Source organism: Halichoeres trimaculatus, unplaced genomic scaffold (genome assembly GCF_033239565.1).
Source record: "Halichoeres trimaculatus isolate MK-OKI-2021-1 unplaced genomic scaffold, fHalTri1.1 fHalTri1_scaffold_3, whole genome shotgun sequence".
Classification (NCBI taxonomy): Eukaryota; Metazoa; Chordata; class Actinopteri; order Labriformes; family Labridae; genus Halichoeres; species Halichoeres trimaculatus.
The window spans coordinates 18,360,435-18,373,132 of NW_027437181.1; the positions used below are offsets into that span (position 1 = coordinate 18,360,435).

General features: G+C 38.4%; 1 protein-coding gene across 4 annotated transcripts in view; it reads right to left on the reverse strand.

Moving 5' to 3' along the window:
* dennd5a (DENN/MADD domain containing 5A) overlaps window positions 1-12,698 on the reverse strand; it is a 33,752-nt gene that overhangs the window by 20,378 nt on the left and 676 nt on the right. For 2 of the 4 annotated variants that reach the window (XM_074665780.1, XM_074665777.1), the window contains exons 2-4: window positions 2,460-2,525; window positions 1,537-1,646; window positions 534-1,221 (exon numbers count right to left, since the gene is read on the reverse strand). In XM_074665780.1, coding sequence (XP_074521881.1) covers window positions 534-1,221; window positions 1,537-1,646; window positions 2,460-2,525 — 864 coding nt within the window. The remainder of the gene's footprint in view (window positions 1-533; window positions 1,222-1,536; window positions 1,647-2,459; window positions 2,526-12,698) is intronic. The other 2 variants (XM_074665781.1, XM_074665779.1) reach the window with 1 other exon arrangement.

A 12,698-nucleotide genomic window follows, 5' to 3' on the forward strand; every position in this document is an offset into this window, starting at 1 on the left:
ACTTTTTAAATATTAAAAACTGATGCTGAATACCTTTCTATTCTTCAATTGAATCAGCAAGCATTAAAAGCTTTATACTCCATCAAAAAAACGATTAAATTGTTCATAAGGGTTGTATGTATTTGGACCTAGTTTTGATAGTTTTAATCATAAAATGTATTTTGTGTATTTTCTTGGGGTCTTTCTTTCAACAAAGAAAGAAAAAATGCCTTGAGCTACTACACAGCAAATAATACCCAGTTCCCCTGACAGTTTCTGGCCTTACGTCATGACACTGATACGTCTCCAAGCCCCAGAATGATCTCTTGAGACGTCTTTCTCAAACAGGATTGTTTCCCCATTACATTCAAAGACCAGCTGTCATTTTTTTAGTCACAGCTCAGCTGAAAGAATAAAGATATGTATGGGAAAGTCTTACTTGTGTTCTTTTTGATTTATTATCATGGGAACCTGTAATCAATGCATTGTAATGGGACAGGATGTCAAAGGAAGTTGAGAACATTGAGTGAAACTGTAGTAGATCGGGTACTTACGCTGTGAGTAGAGCAGTATCTGCATCTCGAGCAGGGCGCAGGTGAACAGCTGGAGAACGTTCTCCACACCCAGCAGCTCAAACATCTCACTGATGGCAAAGTCAAACAGAGGCAGCTCCGATGTGCTCGGCCTCTGGCACACCACAGGCCCATAGACGCCTGAGAACTTGAGTGAACGTCCGGAGGGTGGCATCGGCACCTCATAGAGGATGTTGTAGATGTAGCTCTCCAGGGGGAGGGGAGGGGGCAGGGGGGAGGTAACAGCCTGGTGAAGCTGCTGCAGCACCTTCCTGCAGGCCTGAGGGAAGGCCATGGGTGTTATTAAGCAGATGCACTTTGACACGTACAGTGTGTCACGACTGATGTCGTAGGAGTTGAAGCGCTGCAGGCGGGAGATGGCAGGTGCAGCGTGGAGCACAGGACGAGGCTGGGAGGAGTGCTGGTGTCGCTGGTCCTCGGGTCCCTTCGGCGAGGTTGGAGTGTGCAAGATGTCGTACTGCTCTGCATTGTGCATGTGGTAAAGAGTCTGCATGGCACTGCATATCTGCTTGCTGGTCACCTCTTCAAAGAAGGTGAGAGCAAAACCGTAGGTTCGGGAGCCATCCTCTCTGGTGATGATGAAGGAGTGGAACTGAGGCTCCCGTGTGTCAACCTGCGTCCTGAAGGACAGACCCTTTGGCATACAGAGCTGTGAGAGGGCAGGCAGAAAAGTTATCATGTTAACACGAAGAAATTCTATCAGTCACATCATGTCCTTCATCAAAAATAATGCTTTGGAGTCGAGGTGTGTTAAGAGCCAGGGTTTTACACAATTTTATTGAGAGCAAGGCTGAGAGTTTTGGTAAATGTTTGCTTTCCTCATGCAAACACTTCCAATTTGATATCTGTAAACTAAGTTGGGGTGTAAAATCTGGAGTAAAAAATTGAAAATTTGGCTTTTTCTGATAAAACCAAAGCTTGTTTAGAATTCTTATGTACAAAATATCAAATTAAGAGATCATACCATGCCCACTGCATCCTGGTCAAATGGATTCCACTCGACATTGTCTGGAAAATGTGCTAGAACTTTGGATTTAAAGGTTCTCCGCAATGGACTCTGCTCAAAATTCTCACCTGAAAATGAAGACAAACAGAGAGGAGGGTAAAAAACAACAAAAATGAGACTTCGCTCAAGTTTTAGAGTTGACAGAAAAGCTAAAAAAAAAAGTTCTGAAGAAGGAGGTTTAAAATGCCAGGCGCAGCTCCAGAGGAAAAAAGCAAGTCAGCATGTTTATCTTAAGAGGAAAATTGTATTGCATCATATAAAGCTGTCATCTGCATATCGTTTTGGACAGTTAGCTTAGGAAAATATCCAAACAGGCAGCTTCACTCCGAGATAACGTTAGCTATCAAAGAAAATCTGTCCAGCTTTTAGATAGTAATGCGTCCTGACAGCTTTAATGACAATACAAAGGAACACACAAACCTAACTGATCAATCATAGGAAGCATAAATTGAGTCGATTTGAACTCAGAGTAAGGCAGAAGTGATGCACACACCAAGGTAGTACTGAAAAGTCATTCAGAGTGAAGGGGGGAGAGTAAACATTGACCAAGCAATGCCAGCGCAGCCGCAGGCAGCACTCGATTCATGTGTGTGTGAGAAAGAAACAGAAGCGTGATTGTCAAACATCAGCTCATTGTTCAGCTGCTGCCGAGGGCGGGAGAGGCAGGGGAAAACAGAAACCAAGGGGGAGAGAAATCAAAGTGCTCAAAAACAGAAAGGGTAGGTCCCCACACCTGTGCTGAAAACAACAGTAACAACTAAGATTTGAAGAAACAAAAGAGGACTGCAGAAAAAAAAGACAAGGAGTGCTAGGTTAAAGGCTGAAGGGTTAAAGCTGAGCTCAGGTTAAAAGGGGGAGGAGCGTGTTGGTCGGAGGGTTACCTTCTTGTGCCAAATTTCCTCTGGCCCCATCTCTGAATTTAGTAGCTTCTATATACTGGCATAAAGCTACACAACAAATAAAACAAAAATAGGATTAAAGGCCTGGTTCAGGGTGTGTAGCGCATCACTTCTCATTCTGTGCAAAAAAAAAAAAAAAGAACATCCTGACAGCTCTGCTCTGAGAACAAGCTGCACACAGGAAATTACCATATCAGGTGGGTATGCTAATTCAAGCCAGCTGGAGGAGTTATGATACAATGATAGAGCAGTTCTGTGTGTCATGGTTTCCTCTTCTTCCACAGATCATGCAAATCCATCCAATCTGCTCTGACGTGTATTATACTCTCGTCACAAAGTGAGTTCAGCCATGCTAGCAGCTCGGTGGAGCTGTACTTAACCACAGGGGTGCTAGAAGCTAATTGCTAAAAATAACATGCTAACAACTACAGCGCTGAAAGAATTCTTAGCGTGTTAACAACACAGTTGAGGCTAGTTAGACTGAATTGTCACTTTGAAAATACGACTGTGGTTGTAATTAATAAATCCAGCTTCACTACTATTACAGTGACTGAGGATTAAATATGAGTGCCAGGAAATATTTTGCAGATTAGTCTTTTTGTCCTCCAAACTGTTAAAACAGACCATTAAACAGAAGGATTGCACCAACAAGCATTTTTTTTTTGCAGCAAAACCTCTACATTTTAAAGCCCTGTTGTTGGGCTGGTTGAAAAATGTCTTCATTAGGTAGAACATGGGAGCTGTAGTTTATTTTAGGTGAAACCTTCACACTATGTCTCCACATCCACAGCTGAATAAGCACCATTAACTCTCATTTCAGTGATGTTTGCTAAAAGATTACAGTGTTCAACTGTTCAGTGCAGCTGTTTATGGGAAAACTGAGCTTTTTTATAATGCAACAAATCTGCTGACCTGATTTCAAATGCTTTACGTCTTTGGCTCAAATAAACGTGCCAAAATGAGGCAGGGGAATTGGGAGGTATCAAAAAACCCCAAGAGTTTGGTTGATTTTTGGCAATTACGAATCATTAAGAGTACACAGAACAAGTACAACATAAGTTTGTACAATTACAGGAGGTAACATTTCAAGGCATGCTTTGAAAACCCTTCATAGTGCTGCAAATTGTTCAGTTTCATGTGGATCCATTCAGTGCAGAGTCATGGGGCTGACTGAGTCAATGACTGCTCTTGTGCAGCAGACAGACTGGCCCTGGAGCACAGAGAGATTATCTAACATTTTCAATGAAGAAAAAAAGACCTCCATTATGGAGCCAGGCAGTGCTTTTTTTGAAGTCCTCTTCATGCATGACATTTGCCAAGCACCAATGAAATAGTCCTGCTGGCAGAAACACAAATTCATGCAGCACGTCAAAGCCAAATGTGAGCTGTGCAACACATGGCGTAGACTCTTCTGATTACACCATGTCAGGCTCAAACAGAAGCTGCTCTTCCACTGATGTGATGCATGGGGGTGCAAAACCTGGACCTTAAAATCTGCAGAAAATGTCTTTGAAGATGGGGAAAATACATTTTTCTCATTTGACTGAGGAAATAAACTGCAACACACATTGGGAAAAAAGATTTCTCTTTGATAATAAGATTTTTCTATTTTAAAAAGTTTTTTTTTTATCATTACCTGAGAATCCCACTAAAGATTAAGAAAACAGATCAAAGTTCAGTCTTAATTTGGATATGATGCTGAAAATACCTGACCAAAGTTGTATTAATGATTCTTTATCCTTTTAGTAAGTCCAGAGGATTATCCTTCTTCAACACCACACTATAGTGAGGGAGGTGTTGAGTGGAGCACAAACAAGCAGCAATTAGACTTTCTACAAACAAATCTTGGCAGGGGAATTAAGAACTTCAGGTTAAAGTGGTTTAATAAATCAGTTACTTTCATATCAGAACTGCCCAGAGGAAAAAAATAAAGCTGAACAATACAAAAACTAACAAAAGATTAGATCAGACAGTGAGGGTCTAATCATTATTGGGGATGTTGGAAGATTATTAATCACTTTTTAATTTCTCTAACCTATTGATGCTAAAATTACTGCAGTTTAAAGAGGACAAAACTGACTTCAACTGTTTGAGAGACTGTAGAATGTAGGTCACATTTCAACACAGAAACTGAAAAGAGACATGAGGCAGGATAATGTGACTGGAGTGGTTTGCAAACACTCTCAGGACAGAGTCAAGTGTTGCGATGACTCATCAAACATCTGGATGCATCCGGATCAGGAGGAGATCTGTTGTTGTGCTGGAACAAAAACCTTTTCTTTTTGGGATTTTGACCATTTTGTAAAAGCAATAGTATTCACATGTCTGACCAAAATCAAAGAGATTCACAAAAATTGTACTGTAACCTGCACACAACAGGTCATTTCACCATCACAGAAAGGTCTCTTGATTGTAAAATCACGAGGTAGTTTTGAAAGCATGTGCAGTGTGGGGAACTTAGAGAGCACAAGATGTTCCTGTGTGTGATGGGGTAGAAAATCATGTTTTGGCATTTTATAATGATTGTTCTAAACCATAAATATTAAAATATCTGTCAATGATGTGTCAGTTAATCATCAGGACCTCATACACAAAGTTCTCATGTTTTCCTTCAATAACTTAAAACACCTCACCTTCAAATTTTATTGTAAGATCATAAACAGAGTGTCAGATGATAACTAATACAAATAATATTGGAATTTATTGTAAAGCACCTTTCATAGCATTCAAATAAGTGTTTTCCATGTAAATTTAAATGTTAATATGCAATAATAAATAATGAGCTAACACTGAATAATGAAAACATAAGATAAAAGCAAGTCCATGACATTAGATTTTTACCTCCTTCTATGAATCATGGACAGAGGTAGCCTGTGACTGTGGTGGGAGTCCATTCTAAAGTTCTGGTGCATAGCTGCTAAAAGCTGCCTCGCTGAAACATCCTGTCATTGGTTTGTGGTGCGTTTTACAAGTCAGGGCTAAGATAGACCAGGTTTTAAGACTGAAGATCATCAAGCAATGGTTTAAAAAAATATTTCCTTTTTCCGTCCATGCACCTACCAATAACATTATAACTGAAAAAAAGTGAAAAAGGCCAGTGGATCCTGACATCACTCAGATTGGTGAAACAGTGATATGAAAACATGTGGGGTTAAACTTCTGGATTTAACAAGAAAATTAAGTTTAACTAACCACATGAAATACCTGATAAAAATATTACAAAGAAAAAAAAGAGGGAGACAACCATGGGAAGAAAAAACTCTGAAACACTTTGAAAGCAAAAATTATATTTGGATAACTGTAATTAGATAGACATTTTAATTTGATTAAAATCATCACTCAGTAGTGCTCTATTTCAGACAGTATGCTACTTCTAGTGTAATTTGTGGAAAATAACTAAATAGATACACTTAAATAGTGCTGACGGAGCAGCTGTTGTTTTATACATGGCAAGGTCTTGTCTTGTCAATGACAGGCTGCCTTGAAGTGGTGTGTGCAGAGTGACAATACCCATGTGTTTCTCTGCGCTCCACCTTCACCTGGTAGTTAGCCCTGAATTCAAGCTGTCTCATCTCACAGAAGACACACTCGGTGAGAAAATCAAATCAAATAAAACTGAGCAGCATAAACATTTTCTAGATCCATCATATTCTCCTACAACTGGTCCATGATGCCATGACAGCGTGGACCAGAAGCAGTGGGTGAAGAGCGTCATGTAGCCCTGACTTCTCAGCTTTTTCTCTCTTTCTTCGAGTCAAGGACCACCCACGTCTCTGAATCCCTCCCCTGCTCATACACCCTCACACCTACTGTAACACAGCCTACTAGGCCCAAACATAAAGGGATGTTCCTCTGTCTCTAGAAAAGCTACAATCAGACACGACTCAACTTGACTGCCCACAGCAGAATGTGCTGAAGCCACTGCTAACACTTCAAAATAGCTCAGCAGCAAAAAACATCAGCACTTATTCACCCAGAGGACGGAGCACTGACATCAGCGTGACAGCTCACTCTCAGCATAGACTTCTAGCCTGCACAGTTTGTATTCCCAGCCGAGATGATTTGAAAGAAATCATATTTTATTAATTCTTCAACCTTTTTAATCTATACACTCATCAAAGTGTAGGAAAGTTTTCTTAAGTGCAACTTTCAATTCCCTAAAATCTGGAAATAAAAAATATTTCTTCAAAATCAGTGTGTACCTCTGCTCAAAGGCTAGCAGCTAAAATAAACCAACATCCTCTCCTGTGGGCAGCTGTGGGGCAAAATAAGCGGTAAAATACTTAAAACTTACAACTACCAATATGTTAATCAAATCCTGCTACTGCATTGAGCACAGGAAAGGGTGTGTTTTACACATTGATCATAAAGAAGATTAAAAAAAGTATATCTTTTGATATGTTTTGCTGTGATCTGCTAACAAATACTACCAGGCAATATTACCTTTAACAAATATGTATTAATATATGTATTATGTATTATGTAAATATGTATTAAATGATTTACCAGATCTTTTTTACCCTCAGAAATAGTCAATCAATAACAAAAGGATTATGCTAAAGAGATAAAAGTTTGATTTTGGTTACAACTTTCAACCAACTTTCGATCCCAATAAATTGCAAATTTAAACTTAAATATGTTTCCTCTATAAATGAATGACGTATAAATTTTGTATTGTTCTTTCCAGTTTGTTACATGAACAATGTCTGCAGACAGCACAGAAATAAGGTCAACATGTTTAGAAAGTCACTATGTGGTTTAGTCTTCAATCGTGAGCAAGATGATGAGAAAAGAGGGCAAAGAAATTTACAATAAACAGCCAGAGCAATATCACTGCTGCATCTTCAGCTAACAGGAAGTTGTTGTAGATGAGAAATTTTCAGTCTTGCACTGCTTGGAGGAAACCTGACTGCTCAGAAATGCAGCTCAGTGAACATCTGTTGTCAGTCAGGGGAATGGACTGCAGAGAAACTTAACCTATAGAAAGTACTCTGTCTTTAACACAAGAATGTGCAGGTTTAATTACTCTGTCATGAGGGAAAAGAATGTAAAACTTAACATTTCAGGAGCCCGTCATGGTGCTGACAGAAAACTGTCCTTCTAAATATTCAACTGCACTGATGTAAGATACTTTGCAGATTAGCCAGGGAAAGTCACATTACTCCTACAGGGCATAAGGTGATCAGATAAGTAAGTACATAAACCTTCCCTGGGACTCTTAGACAAACTAGACTAATAATTTCAGTTTAGATGACTACATACAATTTCCTGTGAGAGCATGTGTAATGGAAAAAAAATAATAAGACAGTTTACAATCATTATTTTAACAAATTTTACTTTAATGATTGGAATGTTCTTGATGTGTAAAATATTAATTTTTAATCACCACACAAAAAAGCCTGCTCAAGGCATGATGAATACAAGTAACTTATAAAACTGGGTCTGAAACACACCTGTGAAGATGTTGATGTGATCCAGACGCAAAACGTTTCTTTGTTTAAAAGAAGTTGTTTCACTACTTTTAGTAGAAAATGAAACAGAATTTTTAAGTTCTGCATCTGGACTTTTCATTCCGAAATGCATTTTGGGAGCTTTAGTAGTTAACTAGATATTAACAGGCACAGTCCAGATCTTGCTCTGATGAATCATCAGGACAGTCACACGCCGATACAAGCTGTTGTTTGCTGCTTTAGTGAGTCATGAAACATTGTTTGCGGGAAAAACAGATTAAACTTTTACTTGTAGAACAAAAGGGTAGTAAAAACCCCTCCTGATGTTCATTAATTTAGAAGATCTGATTCAAGTTTAATAATGAAAATCATTAATTAAAACCCTTTGACCTAGTTCTTAGTGTGTCATTACACTTTGAACTAAGTTTAGGACACACTTTTTGTGCATTCTGAGGAGAATTTTTCAGCTCTTCTCATTCATTTCAAGCAGATCTTTAAACTCATATAGAACACCCTTCACAGGCCATAAATTCACGACAAAGTGCAAATATGAAAGCTCACATTATGCATTGAAAGCAAGCCTTCATGTTGAGCCAGTCATCCTCATTTGTTTGCTGAGTAGGGAAGAGGAAGGAGAGGCTGCCTGGGAAATTCAAAGGATATTTAGCATTTGAATAAGTGAAGCCTGTGTGTGCGAGTGTACTTGTGTCTCTCAGCTCCCTGTGTTTCCAGTGTGGCCTGTGAGCTGCAGGGTCATACATATGCTAATCAGGTCCTCACTGTGCTGCCTTACACAGGGCTAAAAGAAAAGCTCAGGTTGTTTTCTTTGTCATTCACTGTAAATTACCTTTATTATATCCAAACCTTACTGCACATGTTGACCAAGTAGTTCTGGATGATGGGGAAAAAAAAGAAGATGATTTTGGACATTTCATCTATGGCACCAACTACCTGATTGATGGCATAGTTTCAGGCAAAACTGACCTAATTCATCTGAAATATTTCAATCCATGGGTGTATAATAGCTTAAGATTGTTCACTAGTTTGTTCAGTAATTACATTTAGTACAAAGTGAATAAAGCTTCCAAGTCAGCATCTTTGCTTTTTTACTGACTACAGCTTGTCATTATTTTGAGATGATGATTGTCAATGATGTAAACCTGTTCTTATAATAAAATAGATTTGTGGCATATGTTTTAGCCAACACAGCTCAAAGCTAGTACATTATATTTCCATTATTTGTCCCCCTAACATTTTCTTTTAAATTCTGTTAGCTTTATTTTGAATGAAAAAGACCATATCCTTTAAAAGGTTAAAATAAAAACTACCAGCAGATTATTCTAAGTATTAAGAAGCTTGACCTTTAAAATTTCTAACTTTTTCAGGAAAAGACAGAAAACATTTAGTTGAGCACTGCCGTAATAAAAATGTTGTATTTTTAACTAGTTTTCCTCTAAAGTCAGATGCAGAGAACCCAAATGTCCCTTTCTGTGCCACATAAAAGGCAACAGATCCCCAGAATCAGCATGACTCAAGCCACAGATCAATAACCCAAACAGCTGCTGATTGATCTCTGTTTTTTTCAATGCCAGTGACAGTACTTTTCAAACGTATGAAAAAAGTGTGTACACTCTTTGGTGTCCAGGGTGAAAATGGCAGATTTTAATCTGATGTTTTGTTTATCCCAGTTCTGCAGAGACACAACATTTGCATTTCTTGGCTTATCCAGAAACACAGCTGACATCTGAAATCTCACCTTATTACCAGTAACACACAATAATCTTGAATTTTAGCTAACCTTTTATACTGGAATTTCCATACCATTTCCTTTCTTCACTCACAGTAATGAAACTCAACAGGGCAAGCCCCAAAGTTCTTCTATTGTAAATGGCAACAAGATGCAGTAAGTAGAACAGCAGCAGACCACAAAGCCCTACTTTGAAGTTTCGCTTTCAATCATTTACATTGCTGTGGAGTCACAGAGGTGGTGAATTAGCAATGTATTGACCGCAAGTTTGAATAACAAAGAAATAAAATAATTTATTTCACACCTTTACAACTGTTTTGAAATTAGAGGGTCGATTTTAGTCATCCTGTTAAAGGTGACACTGACCCCCAATTAATGGCAAATTTTATTGAAAATTTAAATACATATTAATTGAATTTTAAGAAAATAAATTTCTCTTTTATCATGTATAAAAGACTGACACTGCTTTTAAATTTTCAATGTTAAATTAAAAACAACAGGCAGAAAAAGAGCTGGTTGTTGTTGCAATCAAATCTGTGTGAAGCTGAACATGAACTAACCCTGATAAACTAGGTCAGAGCTGTGCTTAATTCAAAACAGATCAATGTGTATACTCGGGTACAGCTCGTCTCAGATACAGCCCACTAGATTTGAACTCCCAAACAGGAACCTGATTTAAGGAAGTGCAAAATAGGAAGTAGAGAGGCTGAGTCTTTAAAAATGCAAGATTTTTGGTTGAATTTGATCTGTGGAGGAAATAACTTTCTTTCAGCCATACAGTCCTCTCACTGGCTGCTGAGTCATGATAAATCAGACAGAAATGGAAGAGATAAAACAGACTCTTAACTGTAGTCATTCCCTATGAATCACTGTGTTGTGGACAGAAGCTGCACCAAACTCTTTTTTTTCCTCTCACACGACCTAAAAACAGAAAAATGGCTGACTAAGTGGACTATAATCCAAAAACCAGACAAGTACAGGAGCCCTGACCCAGTCAACAAGAGCTAATTCATTTTTAAACATTAATCACAACAGGCTAACTGTAAGACTAGTTCATATTAGCAGGTTTAGGACAGTTTCTTTTTGGAAGCTGATAAACTGTCAAAGCAAAATATATTGTTATTCTTTTTGATACAATACACCATTTTAACTGGAATTTTAGTAATTCAAAGTATTGACATAATAACTTTAGTTGACTTGTTCATTTACTTCAACATTCAGGGTTTTCCCAAAGTTATTAGTCAGCAGGGTTGTTGCTGTGTGTGAAACTCTCACATTACCTGATGGGGGAAATTTTAGGCAGATGTTTACGCACACTCCATGATGGCTATCTCTGATATCTCTTCAAAATTTCTATAAATCAAATTTGACTTTTTTACTGGCTGTCAAGTCTTCAAAAGTCCCCTTTGCATAGATTTCCTGAGAAGTGCCGCAATGAAGCTTAGGTATTCTTCTGCATCTGACTCTAACAGCAGCACCACAGTGCTTCTCCAATGTGTAATTTTGCACAGTGTTAATGGTGTTACAGAAACAAAAGAAGCCTTCCATGTAAGTGAGCCTCACATGCTTCACATACACACAGGAGTGTTGGTCAGCAAAATAACTATAACTTAGCCTCTGTACCTTTTACACTGATAGCGAAGCATAAAAGAATCATGTCCTCAAAAGCCTGTAGTAATACTACAGACATAAAGCCAGTGTGATGTTTGAAAGAAACTGCAATCATAAATACGATTTAATATTGCAACCTAAATATCTGGATCCTTCCACATTTGTACAAATACTGTTTTTCTTCTGTTGTCTCTCATGAATCCAAATTGATTTCATAAAGCTGAGTACCTCAACAATCATGCTGGCTAACCTCTCAGTCGCCACAACACTGACAGCAACTAATTAGAGGGTAGCTGTTAGCTGACCCCTAGCTGAGGCTTTATCTGATTAGCCAAATGGTGTGAATGCATGGCCAGTGTATCCAGGACTCCACTTGAAGGTCAAATTTTAACGTGCTAAGTGTGAATGCATGGTGTTTTTTCTTTAACATCCCATTTCAAGCTGTTTTTGTGATATACTGTGTATTCTGTGCCTGTTTATAACATTATCAAACTAAAATACAGATGAAGGCACAACCCACGGTAAATAAAAGTCAAACATAAGAAAAAAAAGTATCACCCACAAGTAATATAGCATGCAAGAGGGTGTATTGATACACAGTAACAGCCTCAAGGGGGAAAATTCTCTCATTAAGTGTCCATGTTACTCCAATGTAATAAATAAAATTCGTAACATGGGCCTTTTAAGAAGAAGTGGTTATATATTTTAGTTAAAAAAATAAAACATGATGAATGTTTCTCAGAAGATTTGTTTTTCTAGAGATTAAATCTGGAGATATTGTGTCACACCCTGTCACATGTCTCCTCTCAGCCTTCAAAGCTATCCATCCAACTCCACACAGTGAAGTTTTTAAATGAGCCTCCAAACCCATTTATTTGCAGTTTCTCATGATACCTTGTGTCTAGGTGTATCTTCCAACATTACTGTCATTTTACAAAAATTCAGAGATATCAGTTTACCATGGGCTGTAGAATAATTATATGAGAAAAACACACACATGCCTGTAGGGTAAGAGAACAGCCACTGTTGCTATGCTGATTATTCCCACGAATCATGCTTAAACCATGCCCAGACTGTCTGGGGACCCCCTGGCAATGCAGATTCTATTAAAAACACGTGATCCAAAAGATATTATCTTGACACGTTAACAAAAAAAATGGAAACTGTCTCAAAACGTCTCCAGCCTATTGTCCTCTGCCATCGAGCATTTAAGTTATTTATATAACTGATGTGAAGAGAAGGGTGTGCCCTCCAAAAAAGGTTACCTAAAGAGGACGCATGCACAGTGTGTATCAGGGATGCTGAGAAGGAGAGGGGTCCATGGAGGGGCATGGAACATTTTACACCCAGGTAAATCCGCCAATGCGTGTTGCTACCTTGCTACCTGGTCTTCCCTGAATAACAGCGATGACA